The 19073-nt window shown below is 39.7% G+C and overlaps 1 protein-coding gene and 1 long non-coding RNA gene across 4 annotated transcripts in view; one reads left to right on the top strand and one right to left on the bottom strand.

The window, feature by feature from the left end:
* LOC136261768 (splicing factor 3A subunit 3-like) overlaps positions 1-15412 on the bottom strand; it is a 24234-nt gene extending 8822 nt beyond the window's left edge. Inside the window, exons 1-11 of the mRNA XM_066055821.1 lie at positions 15217-15412; positions 15007-15106; positions 14618-14954; positions 3788-3835; positions 3689-3741; positions 3120-3225; positions 2999-3071; positions 924-1015; positions 791-873; positions 669-741; positions 559-624 (exon numbers count right to left, since the gene is read on the bottom strand). Coding sequence (XP_065911893.1) covers positions 559-624; positions 669-741; positions 791-873; positions 924-1015; positions 2999-3071; positions 3120-3225; positions 3689-3741; positions 3788-3835; positions 14618-14713 — 690 coding nt within the window. The 5' untranslated portion in view covers positions 14714-14954; positions 15007-15106; positions 15217-15412. The remainder of the gene's footprint in view (positions 1-558; positions 625-668; positions 742-790; positions 874-923; positions 1016-2998; positions 3072-3119; positions 3226-3688; positions 3742-3787; positions 3836-14617; positions 14955-15006; positions 15107-15216) is intronic.
* On the top strand, positions 15204-19073 carry LOC136261772 (uncharacterized). 3 transcript variants are annotated; one of them, XR_010704014.1, is made up of 3 exons: positions 15204-15713; positions 16466-16895; positions 16959-19073. It is a non-coding gene; the product is annotated as an uncharacterized lncRNA (long non-coding RNA). The 3 variants fall into 3 exon arrangements; XR_010704015.1 differs by having other exon boundaries at positions 16466-16899; XR_010704013.1 differs by having other exon boundaries at positions 16466-16915.

The raw sequence follows: 19073 nt of genomic DNA, 5'->3' as shown, positions 1-19073 counted from the left end.
CACACATATTGTCAGTGTTGGGCAAGTTACTTTTTAAAAGTAACTAGTTACATATTACATATTACTTTCAACTGAACTATTTAGTTACAGTTACATATTACCCATAAAATAAAGTAACTGTAATAATATTACATATTATATTACTTTTTGTCCGCAGCCTTAAGCTGTCACGTGTAAAACTACCACTTTATCACGTGACATGATTGCGTTGTTGGACAATGTGCAAATCTTGGTTATAAGTCAGAAGCTGGTGAATAAGCTTCATTCAGTAGGCTTCGTTATTTCGCTGTGGCTAGGCATTACTCAGAGGATAACTAACGAGATTAGTAACTTCGTTACTTGTAGTAATAATATTACGTAATATTAGACTCGTTACAGTAACTATATTACTTAGGTAACGCGTTACATTTGTAAGTAAGTAACTTGAGTTATATTACCTGTTTTTATAGCGTATTTCGTTATATTACTTAGGTACCACAAAAGTAATAATATTACGTAACGCGTTACATAAGTAACGCGTTACTCCCAACACTGCATATTGTGAGTATAGTGGCTTACCCTCCAGCCAGGGAACTGGCCTTGTAGCCACTTCTCATCAAACTGCAGCCTTATCTCACTAAGGAGCTACACACAACATATTCAACACAGATGACAAATTGTGTTCGTACTTTGCTCTGGTCCAGCAGTGGCTTAGATCGACTAAGATAATCTAAAAAATAGTCTACCAAAGCTTCTAGGTACCTGTGCAAGACATGAACCGGCAATAGACTATTAAATGTAACAAACTGACTTCTTATAATCTTGGTTCTTTTTCTCCCGGGGAATCTCAAACACTCGGTCAAATGTTGACAGGTAAGTGAGGTAGTCAACTTTCTATAGCAACACAGTACAGTTACTGAGACATGTGTGGGATACAACTGAACCTGAAATTGTTTGAGGTTACAATACTTTGTATAGATGTGGTGAAGGTCAAGGAACTTGCCATATCCTTCCTCGTCACTGAAATCCACTAAATCTGTAACAGAACCAGTTGAGATATTATAGTGTGCACAAATTGGAAATAGTGAACTTTCCTTAACAAGGTCACCTGTGGGACTAAAATTATGGCCTTATCAAATCAAGAGAGCTCTTGATCATATGAATAATAATACAAAATCTATAATTGTCTCACTAATGATTGAGCCATGAAGTGTACCTTAGCTATGTTTGGGACCTACTTGACATGGTCACTATAATGAGGTGGTCTTATTAATGAGGTCATGAAGTACACCTTAGCTATGTTTGGGACCTACTTGACATGGTCACTACAATGAGGTGGTCTTATTAATGAGGTCATGAAGTACACCTTAGCTATGTTTGGGACCTACTTGACATGGTCACTGAAATGAGGTGGTCTTATTAATGAGGTCATGAAGTACACCTTAGCTATGTTTTGGACCTACTTGACATGGTCACTATAATGAGGTGGTCTTATTAATGAGGTCATGAAGTACACCTTAGCTATGTTTGGGACCTACTTGACATGGTCACTGCAATGAGGTGGTCTTATTAATGAGGTCATGAAGTACACCTTAGCTATGTTTTGGACCTACTTGACATGGTCACTATAATGAGGTGGTCTTATTAATGAGGTCATGAAGTACACCTTAGCTATGTTTTGGACCTACTTGACATGGTCACTATAATGAGGTGGTCTTATTAAAGAGGTCACGAAGTACACCTTAGCTATGTTTTGGACCTACTTGACATGGTCACTATAATGAGGTGGTCTTATTAATGAGGTCATGAAGTACACCTTAGCTATGTTTTGGACCTACTTGACATGGTCACTATAATGAGGTGGTCTTATTAATGAGGTCATGAAGTACACCTTAGCTATGTTTGGGACCTACTTGACATGGTCACTATAATGAGGTGGTCTTATTAATAAGGTCATGAAGTACACCTTAGCTATGTTTGGGACCTACTTGACATGGTCACTACAATGAGGTGGTCTTATTAATGAGGTCATGAAGTACACCTTAGCTATGTTTGGGACCTACTTGACATGGTCACTATAATGAGGTGGTCTTGTTAATGAGGTCATGAAGTACACCTTAGCTATGTTTGGGACCTACTTGACATGGTCACTATAATGAGGTGGTCTTATTAATGAGGTCATGAAGTACACCTTAGCTATGTTTGGGACCTATTTGACATGGTCACTATAATGAGGTGGTCTTATTAATGAGGTCATGAAGTACACCTTAGCTATGTTTTGGACCTACTTGACATGGTCACTATAATGAGGTGGTCTTATTAATGAGGTCATGAAGTACACCTTAGCTATGTTTGGGACCTACTTGACATGGTCACTATAATGAGGTGGTCTTATTAATGAGGTCATGAAGTACACTTAGCTATGTTTGGGACCTACTTGACATGGTCACTATAATGAGGTGGTCTTATTAATGAGGTCATGAAGTACACCTTAGCTATGTTTGGGACCTACTTGACATGGTCACTATATTGAGGTGGTCTTATTAATGAGGTCATGAAGTATACCTTAGCTATGTTTGGGACCTACTTGACATGGTCACTATAATGAGGTGGTCTTATTAATGAGGTCATGAAGTACACCTTAGCTATGTTTGGGACCTACTTGACATGGTCACTATATTGAGGTGGTCTTATTAATGAGGTCATGAAGTATACCTTAGCTATGTTTGGGACCTACCTGACATGGTCACTATAAAGAGGTGGTCTTATTAATGAGGTCATGAAGTACACCTTAGCTATGTTTGGGACCTACTTGACATGGTCACTATAATGAGGTGGTCTTATTAATGAGGTCATGAAGTGTACCTTAGCTATGTTTTGGACCTACTTGACATGGTCACTATAATGAGGTGGTCTTATTAATGAGGTCATGAAGTACACCTTAGCTATGTTTGGGACCTACTTGACATGGTCACTATAATGAGGTGGTCTTATTAATGAGATACTAGTGAGGTTCTACCTTGTGTTTCTTCCCCAGGATTATTTCTCATTTCATCCATTTTACTAAACTCCATAGACATTGGCTCTTCAAGCTGTGTGGCGTGTTATGAAGTCACAATACAAGAAGATCAGTGACTCACATCATCAGCAAACTTGCGGTGGTAATCCTTGAGCTGCTTGAGACGACGATAAAACTCCCCAAATTCATCAACTCCAGATAATGTTTGGATCTCCTCACTTCTCATTCTAATAACATCAATGAATACATTTGCTAGTGGCCCAGTATGAACCACAGTGCTAGCATGCATGTGCGCCCACACACAAACACACACACACACAAAACAAAGAGCAAAGCTTTCAGTTGCCATGCTAGCACAGTCACGCCTACCCAGTGAACCAGCACTAGGACACCTGTGTGCTACTCAGGTACTATGAGTCAGTGCAGGAAAATCCTCCTGGGGCAGGACTAGTAACCCACAGGAGGCTGTGCCATGTCCCACAGTGGGTACCTGAAGTCCCACCTGGATCTTCACCCGCTGTGTGAGACATGGACAGTTGGCATTTGCTTCCCCAGTTAATACCAGGTACCTATTAAGCTGGGTGGGCTGTTGATACCAGACCACCAAGTCCCCATTTAAAACAGCTGGGTAGATTGGAGCGCACGCATGCATGCACGGACGCACGCACACACACACACACACATACTCACCCATCTCTGTCTTCATACAGATCTAACAATTTCTGCGCACTCTCCACAGAACGCTGTACAAATGCACTAAATCACTGTCACCATGACAACACACCTCACCTCTAATAACATGTAACTACGGTGATCACTGTTAATCTGATCCCTCAACTAAAGTGACAACCACACACAATGACACACAAACCATACTGATGTGTTTAAGTTACAACTAAACAAATTTTGTGGACACATCACAACGATCGAATTAACAAATAAGTAGCTCAGGCTACACTTTAGAGTATACTAGAGACAGACGTTTCCGACATTTTACAAGTGTGCATACAAATTTTGGGCACTTAACTGTAAAGGTTGACACATTGTTAAATAATATCTTGTAGTGAAACTGACAAATACTCTAACATGACTCCACTGTCTAGAAGACTTGCAAGTCGCACTAAAATGTGTGATATCTGACTAACAATAGACCATTAGAGGTGATTAACATTAACTGAATTAACCTGTATCAACCTGTATCAACGAGTACTACTGCTAGAAACTGCACCAAGAAGAGTTGGATCAACTTGGGTGGCCTTATCACTTGCAATGGGGCTTACTTGCTCTCTTAAATTACTTGCAAAAAGCACTTGTAACTATTATTTAAATAAATATCCCACTGTATAATTTTCTGTGGTTAAATGTCCTTACGAACTTATGAAAATTTAGATAACAAAACGTAGCTAGATAAAAAAATTGGAACTATGTGGGGATTTAAAACAAACTGTGACTACTTAAGTGATGATGGCTGGTTTACAAAGTAGCAGAGCAGCTCACAAATTCCATTACAGAAAGATTGTAGCCTAACAAAACAGTTCCAATGATGATAAACATGTTTCAAGGTACTGGGGAACAACTTTGACTTATTTCATGACAAAACAAAGTTATTTATGAGGCTACGTTGCACAATAAGTAATCTCTTTAGTGATTTTAGCCTGACTGTTGTATTAGAAAATATTAATCTTAAAGAGCTAGACTACTTTCTGGAAACCAGTACCATCCTCCCTCCCCTATGCCTGTACACACACTACCAAATTTGGATTATGTACTAGCAGTTTTTTTTTTACATTATAAGAAAACATAACACTTTGGAACATTAATACAGTGCAGAACATTCTATACTATAGTAGAATCACGTTGAGCTGAATCCTCAAAAACATTTAATAACTCATGGATGCAAATACACACGATCTTGAAATTTAGCTCATTTGTAGTACTGCTTGATCCGCTAAAAATATTTCAAAATCTTTTGTTCAAATGTTTGACATAATATTTATGGCCACTCAAATTTTTCACAATACATTTTCTATGGGGAAGCCATATAAGCACAGTGTCCATTACAGCCCCTTCCCGAACTTGTAATGGATCCAAACCATACGTGTCTGTTGTTGACATCTTTGCTGTTACCAATAATCATCTGGTTGGCTGAAATGTTAACTCTGTTGAGAAAAAATCCACTTTTAATTTTAGCTGTTATTCAGGTTTCAGCTCAACGTGAACGTACTATAGTGAGGAGGCCTACACTAGCTCTTGTCTCATCCAGTACAGTATAGCAAACTACACTATCAGCTATTTCAGGCAATCACTACAGTACTAATTTGGTCCCGTGATATGTTCTTGTGACACAGATAATTTGTGCTCTATTCTGGTACAGATTACAGAGGCTGTAGAACAACAAGGCAGCCAATTGAAGTATTCTAATAGAACATACAATAAATAGTTATTAAAGCATAGCTGGGCACACACACACACGCGCGCGCGCACATCTGGTGACCATAATGGTATGACATCATATAAACTTTAGATATGTGAAGAAAACTTAAACCAAAATCAATCACATACAAGAGAAATGGTTGCCAGAAAATCAACTATCATACAATGACATCATATGTACGAATAATCCTCAACATTACTGGGTAATATGTAGTGAAATCCCACACTGGGGGTCACTTTTGTAAATACCCACATATGCATGGTCTCATGTGACCACTGACCAAACCACTTTATCCCACACAACACAGATTACAGAGGTTTTAATAGTTCTCGCGTGGCAGAAAAAACAAGAGATGACAGCATCAGTCAAAGGCTATTCTTCAGCTATAGAGGTTGTCAGAAGAATCTGAAAACATGTATATTTACGGGACGCTATTACATCTGACCTTATGTCATGTAATAGCCACGACAATCTACAAGAAATATCGGAAATCATGTGATGCACTTCACCCTTCTGGACGTATGAATTTTTATAACTTTACTTCAGTTAGAGACTGTTTAAGAAACAGTAAAGGATGGATGTTTGTCAGTATGGTAAACAAAGATTATCCAGCACTATATTTTAAAAAGTCATTGGCTCAGTGTGCCTTAGTCACCAGCAAGTTTTTGGCAAAATGCAAAATTTGTCCTACCAGCCACAGTTAAGTAGCTTTAGCCACAATACTCCACAGACCATATGGGTATATATAGTGATTAAATAAATAATCGTTCAGTGGTCAATTCGCACTGGTGGTTTTTGAGATGCTAATAGAATGTCCCAGGGTTTATACATCTAAAGTGACCTAGGTTTTGAAAACTGTCGTGGCTACTATAGGATGTTCACGTTGAGATCCTGAAAAAAACAGCTTATAAAAGTGGATTTTTTCTCACCAGAGTTAACATTTCAGCCAACCAGATTATTATTAGTAACAGCAAAGGTGTCAACAACAGACACATATGGTTTGGCTCCATTACAAGATCGGGAAAGGGCTGTAATGGACACTGTACTTATATGGCTTCCCCATAGGAAATGTATTGTGAAAATTTTGATTGGCCGTAAATATTATGTCAAACGTTTGAACAAAAAGATTTTGAAATATTTTTAGTGGGTCAAGCAGTACTACAAATGAGCCAAATTTCGAGATTGTGTGTAATTGCATCATGAGTTATTAAATGTTTTTGAGGATTCAGCTCAACGTGAACGTACTATAGACAGATGTTTATAACATCATGGGCGAGCCTGAGGTAGTTTAATCTGTATTTGTGTGATTTACTGATTTTATATGGCTATAGACAGTTGTATAATATTGATGTGTTTTGGTATTTTATAGGTGGTGATCTGAATTGTGCGAAGGATAATTTGATATGTACGGAGACTAGTATTTAAATGGTAGTGGAAAAATGTGTGTATATTAAGTGGAAACTTAAAGCAAGAATAGAGTTAGGAGGTCATTTAAATGGATTTTGGAAAGGATGTCGTGTGTTTAAATGCTTAATACTGAATAGGTAGAAATGGTTAACAATGAGTGTGTAGTAATTTAATGTTAATTGCTTAATGTAAACAGATTTTTAGAAGATAATTAACACATTTATATATATTATACAGGTTATATATTATAGTGAGTATACATAACATGAAGAGATAATTTTTGTACAGCCAGTTATTTTAGATTAAAGTATTATTATTGTCATCATAGAAATGGAGCTGAGGGTGACTGTGCTATAGTCTGTGAGGTCATAGGAGGTGATGGTGTGTTCTTATGTGATAGAGATGGTGTTGTATCGTGTGTTAACAAGGGTGGTGATGGTGTTCGACTACGTAAAGGGGGAGATGGACTTGACACCATAGATGGAGTTGATGGAGATAGTATTGTCATGTAACATTACAGGAGATGATGTTGTAGAATATGACATTATAGGGGGAGATGGTGTTGTATCATGTAGCATTGTATAGGTGTTGTACAGCATGTTGTAGGTGAGATGATATTGATGGTTGATTGTTAGTGCTAGGTGCTGACAATAATGTAATGGTTTGTGTAGATGGGCTTTCCTGCTATAGATATAGTCTGCGGTAAACGTTGATCTTCAGAAAGTCGTTCTTGTAAACGTGTAGCTACTGTTAGAAATGTTGTGTAAACATACTGAGATATCCGTCTGTACTTGCTTGAACGATGGCATTGCACCCCATTTGTCCTTTTCTCTTCTGTTAGCTAATCTAGATTCCCTTTGTTCTGGTGATTCTCTTATTCTTCTATATCTCTTGTGCTCATTTCTTGATTACTCTCTGTGTTATCAACACTTGTACAACTTGTTGAACCGGTTTTTTAGCTGGCTAAAGGCCGTTGCTAAGTGAGTTAGTTATTGTACGAATAAAAGTTGCAGCTCTGTATTGTAGTAGCTTGTTTATAAAGTATTTAATAAGTGAACCGGGTCGTTAATTGTCATGCGGCTCGCGACATTTGGTGCCGAAATCCGGGAGGTGTGTCTACCGATGTTTGAACAGCTGTTGCTGTATTGAAGAAGTTGTAACCCGACGCGAATAAGCTGTGGTACCGTGGTGAAACTGAATTTAACGGTACCAGTTAAGGCAAGCTACTGAACCAATTTGCTAAGAGTGTTCTTTCCTGTCCGTTTTCTTCACTAGGTTCGAAGTTAGTCAAGTAGCTACGCCCACCAAGCTCACCTAGCCATGCCGACAATTAGTAGTTTGAAGAGCAACAGGACGAGGGCAAGGACTGCATTGACTAAAGAAGAAGCGGAAGCAAACTCACTATTACAGAGAGACTTAGAGCTGAACGAAGAAAGAGAGGTTGACAGATACTTGCTATCAATTAGCAGAGTAATTTTAAATCTCGAAGCTAAGTTGGCACGCTTGGAGGCGGCCAATGAGAAGCTAGCAGATGCACTTGAGCAGAGTGAGGATACCTCGTCAGCAGAGGAATTTCAAAGTACCCTAGATGCAGATGGGGAGTTTACTGATGGAATTATTGACAGAATTTCACAATTGAGAATACTTAAGGAAGAAGTAGAGAGAAAGCGTAGATCAACTCAGTCAAAACAAAGTCAGAAATTAGAAGAAAGACTCCAGCAAGTGCAAGAACAAGTTAGACAACTGCAATCACCATCAACAGGAAGCATGGAATCAGGAATATCCAGAATCTGGTCACAGCCATCAATGGCAGCAATAAAACCACCCAAGCTTGATATATCCCCTTTTAAAGGAGAAGTATTAAAGTGGCAAGAGTTCTGGGATGCATTTGAAGCATCAGTAGATAAGGCAGACTACGCACCAGTTGACAAATTCAACTACCTAAAGTCAAAGTTAAGGGGGGAGGCTTTAGAGGCAATTGCAGGATATCAGTTATCCAATGATAACTACAAGGTTGTAGTTGATGTTTTGAAGAGAAGGTTTGGAAGACCACAGATTATTGTCGATGCACATTATCGCAGTTTATCACATCTGCCACCTGCAAAAAAATCATGTTGCACAATTAAGGCACTGCTATGACACCATTGAATGCCATTTGCGAAGCCTACAGGCAATTGGTGAGAACATTGACCATCAGCACTTCGTTGCCTTAATACTTGAGAAGCTTCCTCAGAAAGTTCGCTACCAACTATACATGCAGAAGCCAGAGGATGAAGAATGGACTGTTACTAAGTTGCGTATATTGCTGGGGAGACACATTTCAGCCATGGAAATGGCAGGTAGTGAATCATCTGATCATGAAGCACCAACTAGTTCTAACTCCAATCATGGAGGTCAGCGAAAATTGAAGTCTACAGCAGGAGGACTATCAGCTGGAAATGGTCAATACAAAGGTAACAATCCACAGAGAGGGACCCAATCTTACCAGCCTCGTTGTTTTTACTGTGCTGAAACTCACTGGTCTAATGAATGCTACAAGTATAGCACACTGCAAGCCAGGAAAGAGAAGCTGAAAGGGTGCTGTTTCAACTGTTTAAAGAATGGCCATGTTTTGAAGACCTGCAAGGTTGACAGAGCCTGTGCTCATTGTGGAAAGAAGGGGAGTCATCACAGAAGCCTTTGTAGCACATTATTCCAGCAGCCCCCTAGTCCACAAATAATCAGTGCTGAAGGTCCCAAGCCAGAAGGTGCTAGGTAGCCAGTACCAACCAGGTACTGATGCAAACTGCAACTGTAACTGTAAGGAACACAAAGGATAATTCATCAGTATCAGTGCGTCTTATCCTTGACTCAGGTAGCCAGAGGTCATACATTACAGAAAGCCTAGCTAAAGGACTTCAGTTGACATTGGATAGAACTGATAAGCTGTCAGTTGTCACCTTTGGTTCGAACAAACCCAAGAACATTAACTGTAAGCAAGGAAGCTTAAGCTTACTTCTCAAGGATGGTAGTGCTATGCCAATGAACATCACAGTGGTCCCTCACATTACTGGGAAGATAAACCGTGTTCCTCTGAAAGAGGAAGACATAGAATTCTTGAAAGGAGAATTTGTTGATGGGAAGCTGGCTGATTCTTTACCATGTCATGCAGAGTCGTCTAGCATTGAAATGTTCATTGGTAATGACTACTATTTTGATTTGTTAGAGCCAAGAAAGATGGATTTAGGTGATGGTCTGTGCTTGTTTCACTCTAAGCTTGGTTGGATCCTTGGTGGGAGAGTTGAGCAACCAGCTGTTAACAACGATGAATCTAGTTTACTAGTTAGCACTGTTGGATCTGCCCCAAATGGCATCAAACCTACTGCTCATATGCTGACAAGCATAGATCCTTCCCTCTCCCCTAAGCCCTCCCTGGAACATTTCTGGAACCTGGAGTCAATAGGCATTACTGACTCGCCATCACAAAGTGACGAAATTGCTATTGAGAACTTTTCTAAGACTGTAACATTTGCTGATGGAAGGTACTTAGTCACTTGGCCGTGGAGAGAGAGTACTCCAGATCTGCCACAGAACTATCAGCTGGCAGTTGGACGACTGAGATCAACAGTGAAGAAATTGATCAAGACCCCTAAGCTTTTCAAACAGTATAATGAGATAATACAAGACCAACTGAATCGTGGCATTATTGAGAAAGTCACTAGTACATCAAGTGAAGGCTTGATCAAACACTATATCCCCCACCACCCAGTGATTAGTCCAGCAAAGAACACCACAAAGGTGAGGATAGTTTACGATGCCTCTGCAAAAACCAATAAAGATAACAAGAGTCTAAACGAGTGTTTGTACAGGGGGCCTGTAATATTGCCTAGTTTGTATGGACTGTTGATCAGATTCAGGCTTTCTCCAATTGGTGTGGTTGGAGATATCGAGAAGGCCTTTCTGAATGTGGGACTTCAGGTGCGGGACAGAGATGCCACAAGATTTCTTTGGCTACAAGATTGTACAAGGACAGATATAGAAAACAATTTACAGATTTATCGTTTCTGTCGAGTACCATTTGGTGTAATCTCCAGTCCGTTCCTTTTGGCAGCTACCATTAATTACCATCTAGAACAATGTGATTTACCTGTTGCTAAGAAACTTCAGAAAGATATCTATGTTGACAATGTTATAGCAGGAGTTAGCACACCCAGTCAAGCTAAGGATCTCTATGTTGAAGCTAAGAGCCTGTTTACAGCAGCCTCTATGAACCTCAGAGAATGGGCTTCTAATTCTAAGGAGTTTATGGATTTTGTTCCATATGAAGACCAAGCTGGAAAGTTTGAACACAAAGTCCTAGGTATCAACTGGGATTTGATCAATGATATGTTATCAGTACCTGGTCCTTCTATTAGTAATGATGGCTGCGTTTGGACCAAGAGAAAGGTGTTACAAGTGATTTCTTCTGTCTTTGATCCACTTGGTTATTTTTCTCCAACTGTTCTTGATGCCAAACTGTTTATGAAGACCCTATGGATGGAGAAGCATGAATGGGATGCAAAGTTGAATGAAAAGCAGCTAGAGATGTGGCTACAGGTTATTAAGGCACTAAAGGACATTCCTTTGTGTCACCTACCTAGATACATTGGTATCACCCAAGAGAAGTCAGTTGTGTACAGTCTTGTTTGTTTTTGTGATGCTTCAGCAAAGGCATATGCCAGTTATTTACTTGCACCAGTCGTTTTCTGGTTCATGTAAGGTAGACCTGATCTTTTCAAAGACTAGGCTAGCTCCACAGAATATGACAATTCCTAGATTGGAGCTAATGGCAGTTCTCATTGGAGTACGTGTCCTCAAGTTCGTGACAAGTGAACTTCACTTGCAGGTAACCAATACAATTGTTTTCACTGATTCTATGTGTGTGTTACATTGGCTTCAGTCCAAGAAGCCACTGTCTGCATTTGTGACCAATAGGCTGAAAGAAATCAAATCACTGAAAGAAGTAACCTTTAAACATGTTTCATCAGAAGACAATCCTGCTGACTTGGCAACTAGAGGAAAGTCTCCCAGAGAACTAACATCATCTATCTGGTGGATGGGTCCCACATGGTTAAAAAAACCTTGAAGAACAGTGGCCAGTTTTCAAGATCCCAGAGTGCAAGACTGGTGATGTTGACAGTGAAATAAAGGGCAATAATGTAGTGTTTGAGGCTAGTCTTTTGTCTCGGGAGGATCTCTCACGAGAAATTCCACAACTGTTAAATCTATCAGATATTAATGAGAGCCGTTGTTCCTCATTGTTGAAGCTCGTAAGAGTCACAGCTTGAGTTCTAAGATGTGTGAATAATCTGAGGAAAAGAGAATCTTATTCTGGTCCTCTAACAGTCAAGGAATTACAGAAAGCAAGGTTGGTATGGGATCTTTACATCCAGTACAAGTACTACCCAGACATACTTCGAGGAAGTAAGAACAATTTAAGAAATCAGTTGAACCTTCAGCAAGATGACACTGGTCTGCTGCGATGCCATGGAAGGTATGAAAATGCCACTAGCTTGAATCAAGCAATGAAATGTCCTAAACTGCTGCCAAAGGATGAGCACTACACCAGACTTGTGGTTGAAGACTGTCACAAAAGAGTGTTTCATGCTGGAGTTTCTCAAACCTTAGCTCAACTTAGGTTGGAATACTGGATTCCACATGGCAGGTCAACTGTTAGAAAGCTGTTGAAACAAGGTAGAGTCTGTTGTCGGTGTGAAGGAACTGCTTATAGAAGCCAGACATGCCACCCTGGCCCAAGGAACGAGTTGTAGAAGCTCTACCATTTGAATACACAGGGCTAGATTACTTTGGGCCACTTTATATCAAGCAGTACGCAAATGGCAATCTACAAGAAGGTATGGGTGTGCTTGTTTACCTGTATGGTGGTAAGAGCTATACACTTAGAACTAGTAGAAGGTATGTCTGCTGATGAATTTCTTTTGTGCTTACGTCGTTTCATGGCTCGCCGTGGAGTTCCACGATAAATAATTTCTGACAATGCAAAACATTTTAAAGCAGCTAAACAAATGTTAAGTAAAGCTAAGCTTCAAATATCAGATGGTATTGATGACTTCCTTTCCAAACAAGGTATTCAATGGCAATTTATTGTTGAATTGGCCCCATGGATGGGAGGTTTTTATGAGCGATTGGTGGGTTTAACTAAAAGAGCTCTGAGGAAAACCATTGGAAATCAATGCTTGACAGAAAAGCAGTTAGTCACAACTTTAACAGAAACAGAAGCAGTGGTGAACTCCCGCCCACTAGTATATGTGGATGATGACATCAATTCTAGTATGATACTCACACCATCAAATTTTCTGTCGTTCCATTCACAACACATCTTTCCCAATGTATTGAATGATCCTGACCCAGAGTTTGAGGTTGCTAAGAAAGCAACATCTTCACAAGCACTATTGCAAACTTGGAAGAGAGGACAGAATCGTCTAAACCAATTTTGGATTTTATGGAGAAATGCTATTGCAAACTTGGAAGAGAGAACAGAATCGTCTAAACCAATTTTGGATTTTATGGAGAAATGAATATCTCTTAAGTCTAAGAGAAAAATCACAGGTGCCATTGAAGGGATCAAAGAACATACCAACACCTCCTAAAATTGGTGATGTTGTGCTGGTAAAGGAGAATTTACCTCATGGACATTGGAGAGTTGGTAGAATTGTTGAAGTTATAAAAGGAAAGGACCAGAAAATTAGATCAGCAAAGGTTAATGTTGCACCAAACAAGTACCTTAATAGAGCAGTCAGTATGTTGTACCTATCGAATGTCCAGATGAAACAACTATTGACACTGATGTATCTAACATGGAGAACAAGGATACTGACACTAAACTGAATAGTGGTAGTGACATTGATGAGATACCCCATGAGATGGACTTGAATGATGATGAGAGTAATGATGCTCCAGTTGACTCGTGTACACCAAGGACAAGCCAGCCGACTCGTAATGCAGCCATTGCAGCAAGAAGTATACTGAAGTTGTGGCTTGACCCTGATGATGATGATGTCCTCCTGGGGAGTGTCGCGGATCACGCGAGAAACTAATTACGTGTATTTATGTTACGTAACTTGTACAACTTGTTGAACCGGTTTTTTAGCTGGCTAAAGGCCGTTGCTAAGTGAGTTAGTTATTGTACGAATAAAAGTTACAGCTCTGTATTGTAGTAGCTTGTTTATAAAGTATTTAATAAGTGAACCGGTCGTTAATTGTCGTGCGGCTCGCGACAGTACGTACCTTATATGGATGATTAGTAAATGGCACCGATTATTATCTTGTGCTATCAACGACGTACGTACCTTATATGGATGATCAGTAAATGGCACTGATTAATATTGTGTTATCAACGACGTACATACCTTATATGGATGATTAGTAAATGGCACTGATTATTCTTTGTTATTAACGACGTACATGTAAGTTTTCCGATTTTTGTCATAGTTTTTTTTGTGTATGAACCATGCTACGAAACTCCTGCTAGTGTGGGGCTCGTTCAGGCTCGCCCCAATTACATGATGTAAGTTCATACGCAATGCCTTCATAGACATACATATTTTCATCTGAAAACCTATATTCTACACATACAATACATTCCCAGTTTAGTAGGTTGGAGGAATGAAGTTTCTTGTTTAAGAAGACAACAGTAACTGTCATCACCCACTGGAGAATGTTGTGATTACCATAGTAAGCAGTGTATGGGTCTACTATATACCTCGTGCATTGTTAATTAAATTATATTGATCACGTACCGTGGCCTTCTTTAGTAAAGACTCTTTAGCGATAGCATCTTCTAATCGTTCTCTCTCCTCGTGAAGCTTCCGTTGCTGTTCTAAAACGTTGTCCATGATTAAAGCGCCTTAATTAGAACACCATACGTGTGCAAATGTAGATCACGTGTACAATTAGTAACATTTTTGTAGACATCTATATCAAGATTTATATAGTGGATCTCGTAAACAAATAAAACAATAAACAATGTACAAAAGGATAAAAATATCATTCATTTGGCATTTTCATGTGCTGCAGACAAACGACAATGATCCGTGACCTAATTCAGTGATAGCTGGAGTACTTCAGTCTCTTTGCCTATAATATAGAGAAATAAGTTTTATCGCCTGCACAAGTTGCAAAAACTCACATTATTAGTTGGCTGGTGCTCGTTTAGACTTCTCTTGTGCAGTTGGCTGGTGATGGGTGTGTCCACTTCCATTGCAGCAGCGAAGCCATTGGTAGCCGTCCTAGGGTAGTAAATGGACCGAATGTGAGTCGCTAGCCTGTATTGCGTGTTTTGTGTCAAATGGTGCTAAGCAGTTTTATTGGCGGGCAAACCTGCGGTTGAGTTCCTCACCCGTTATAGCAGCTAGCACAAGATGGCTGAGCTAAGAGCTTTTGTTGAAGAGAATAAAACTGATCTGATAATCTACTATATTCCATGTCGATGGCTTCAAACCCTACTCCACCCAACCATAGATAATAGACAACCGACCCGAGCCAATTTTTTTTTTGGGCCCACTTCTGACTTAGAAAATTTTTCTCGTTTGGTGAATTTACCGTTTTTGTTTGTTTTACGTAAAGTCACATTACTCAGGGGGTTGGTGAATCTCGGGGACAAAACCCTCGAATCAACCCAGCTGGGTTCCTCGAGGTTCTTCTCAAGTGATGTAGCGAAGTCAAGGAACGAATTACACAGGCAGCTAGTCTTACTACAGTAGGTGAAGATTTCCTTTGCCAACTCACAACACACGAGATGACTGAAACAGATTCGCCATGGGCTGAACTTGCTGGGAGTGGAGGAAATGAAGGCTATAAGAACATGAAATAGTGAACACTGAATATATCTATATGGTATGATAGTGTAAACTGCAATTGTTGGTTAGTTGGATTTCCTGAGACTGCATGAGTAGCTATCTTCATTTGATATGCCAGTATGTCAGTCATTCAGTGTCCAGTTCAGGTGACCCCACCAAAAGCACAGCTAAGTTCGCATCATTTACTCAGGTGAATTGGCAGGGAAGCACTCATTTTTTTGTGGGTCCACTTCTGAGTTAGAAAATTTTTACATTTTGTGAATTTACCGTTTTTGTTTGTTTTACGGAAGTCACATTGTTCAGGCATAGATTATATATTCCCCACCTAGGGAATATATAATCGAATCATCGATAAAACACGATCATGGGAGATTTAAAGTAGTCCTAACGCATACCCTAACTCTAATCCTACTAACCCGGTTTCCTAACTCCTAACCTAACCTAGTCCTAATCTAGCTCTTTACCTAACTCCTAACCTAACCTAATCCGACATGATCGTGCTTTATCGTTGATCCTATATAATTTATGGCTTGCCATTTTCTAATCCTTTTAGTGTGCACATGCAGTACTAGTTTCAGTAGTAGGTGTTCTAGAAGCAGTTCCGTTGGGAGCTATTTATGTTTACTAAAGGAGATCGGTCATGCATCATAGTCCCGGGCATGTCTATGCTTGTATTACTGTATGTTAGAAGTGGTGCTGCTAATCACGTATTTGAATAATTGTTATGTGGTTGGCATATTTGATGACACAATGTGTGTTAATATTGCTCATTGTTTCAAATTGTCACAGGGATGCACTGGTATAGAGCAGATGACTCAGGAGACACTGGAGCTGAAGGCAAAGACCTGCTTCAAGGCAGGCATCTGATGACACAGCTGAAAGACGAGCTAAGGAACGAGACAGGTATCACCAAATAGCCGAGCTTAACCTTGCAGTGTAAGGGGGTGGGGCTAGACTGATGATAGTCATGTGAGACAGAGATAGTGTTTAGTGGTTTTCTACAATGTTGCAGGACAACTTGCTAATCTCAAAAACATTGTTGCTCCCAGAGCATCCTACTACCAGTACCCCTAATGTGTAAATAGTCATTAGGAGGAGAGTAGTAAAGCTGTTATTAGTTGGTGGAACATTTCTTGAGACTTGTAGCGGTGTGAAGTTGTCCTTGTTGTTGTTGTTGTACAGGGGAATGTGTCACTGAAGGAACAACTAGAAGTAGCAAGTTAGTGAGTGAAGAAGCCAGTGAGTATAATCTGTTAGCTTGGCTGGCCTCACTATGGTGTAGTGTATGGCAAACGGACATTGAGTTTGGGTCAAAATTTGTGGACTTTTTAAGTGGGTGGTTACGTTATGCAAGTCACACTTTGTTTACCACAAGGCCACACTGTACGTGAGGAGGGAGAGGTACACAAACAATGTACAGCAATAAAAGTGGTCATCATACAAGGGGACACAGAGATAAGAAGGTGTGTACTCTACCACAGTGTATCACTTTAGCTACCTCTGCTGAACCTACTGGTGAGTATTGAAGTCACGTTAAGTTCCACCCGGCATTAGTCTCGCGGCGCGCCCGACCCTAAAAAGAGGGTCTGGTGAAACTCTGTACAAAAAGTTTGATCTCTGGAATGTTTATTGGATGACGTTTTACGTGTTACGTAAGTGCACTGTTTACTTCACAGCATCCATTCAACCAGATCCGCTTACAGCATCACTAAACTAATGGCGCTACTTCATTTATTCAACATTAAAACGAACCCAACAGAATTGTAAGGCCGTTTTCTCAACGATTTTAAGCGGCAGAGTCACCGGATGTAATTAACCTTAAGCCGCGAATCTTTTGAAATGTACGCATTGCATAATCAATTTGAAATGGAGCGATCTGATTGGAGCTTCCAACATTCCGGCAGCGCCAAACTTTTTGTACACAGTTTCACCAGACCCTCTTTTTAGGGTCGGGTGCCGCGAGACTAACCCGGCATGGACTCGAGCCGCTGCGAGCCGCTAGAAATTCGCTGACAATAGCCTATTTTTATTTATTTATTTTATCATTACTGGGCAGGCAGCTCTATATTTCTAGTCTCGTGCCCAGACCGCTTTTTTTCTTTTTGTGTGGGGGCGGAGAAAAAAAAGCGGTCACACAAAAAGAAAAAAAGCGGTCTGGGCACGAGACTACTATATTTCTGCGTCTGGCAAAAGTGTCAGTGGACACCGTCACAACACTAGCTAACCCTGATGAAAGACCTTAACTTGAAAGGCTGGATCACATCTTTCCTGACTGGACGTACACAGAGTGTTGTGTGTGGTGGTTGCACTTCCACCCCCTGTGATGTTTTGAGTGGTGTCCCACAAGGTTCTGTACTAGGGCCTCTGCTATTTTTACATACATGAATGATATCACATTAAGTTCTATTTGTCGCTTATACGCTGATGACTGCATTCTATATAGGAGAATTGATAGTTTAACAGATGTTAAAGATTTGCAAGATGATTTACAGATATTGGAGCTATGGGAGAAAAAGTGGAAAATGTCTTTCAATGTTGACAAATGTGTGGTTGTATCTATAACTCTTAAACGAAACCCTATATACTCCAGTTACCACCTTCATGGAGAACAACTTACTGTGGTTCAGTGTGCCAAGTACCTGGGAGTCTCAATTGATTCAAATTTACCTTTTAACCAACATGTGGACAATGTGTGCAAAAAGGAAAACTCTGTATTAAGTTTTGTGAGGAGAAATTTTGCAAACTGCTCCTGTAAAATCAAAGAATCAACCTGTTTCTTACTTATGTCAAGCCCACAATGGAATATGCAGCTGCAGCATGGGCTCCTTACAGCAGACGGTCAAAAAACAAACTTGAGTCTGTGCAAAGATGTGCAGCTCGCTTTGTAATGAATGATTAATATCAAACCAGCAGTGTATCAAACATGTTATCATGTCGAACTCATTTCAAACATTTAAGGCTTCAGATGTTCCATAAAATTATTCATAGCATTGCGGATGTATCACTTCCTGATTATATAGCTCATAGATCAAGGTATACCAGAAGTAGTGAACTTAAATTTATACAGCCAGACACAGCTATTGATTCTTATAAATACAGTTTCTTTCCTGCTTCAATTTGATTGTGGAACACTCTACCTAGTGATATAAATTGTGACAATATAGATACTTTTAAGGAACTTCTGAAACATATTACATTGTAATTTATTTTTATAGCTTATATTTGTAGCCTCATGATTTTACATCTATATTGTAATATACTCACCCATATGAGTTCTGCAATAATTATAATAAGAATGTATTGCAACTCATTAACAAGCTAGTTAGCTAAGGGTTAGTAAAAGTCTCGTTGGGAACACCGGATCCGGGCCCCTCTAGACTCCAAGTAAAAATTCTTA

Source organism: Dysidea avara, chromosome 7, assembly GCF_963678975.1.
Source record: "Dysidea avara chromosome 7, odDysAvar1.4, whole genome shotgun sequence".
Lineage (NCBI taxonomy): Eukaryota > Metazoa > Porifera > Demospongiae > Dictyoceratida > Dysideidae > Dysidea > Dysidea avara.
This window is presented reverse-complemented; position numbering and strand designations above follow the sequence as displayed.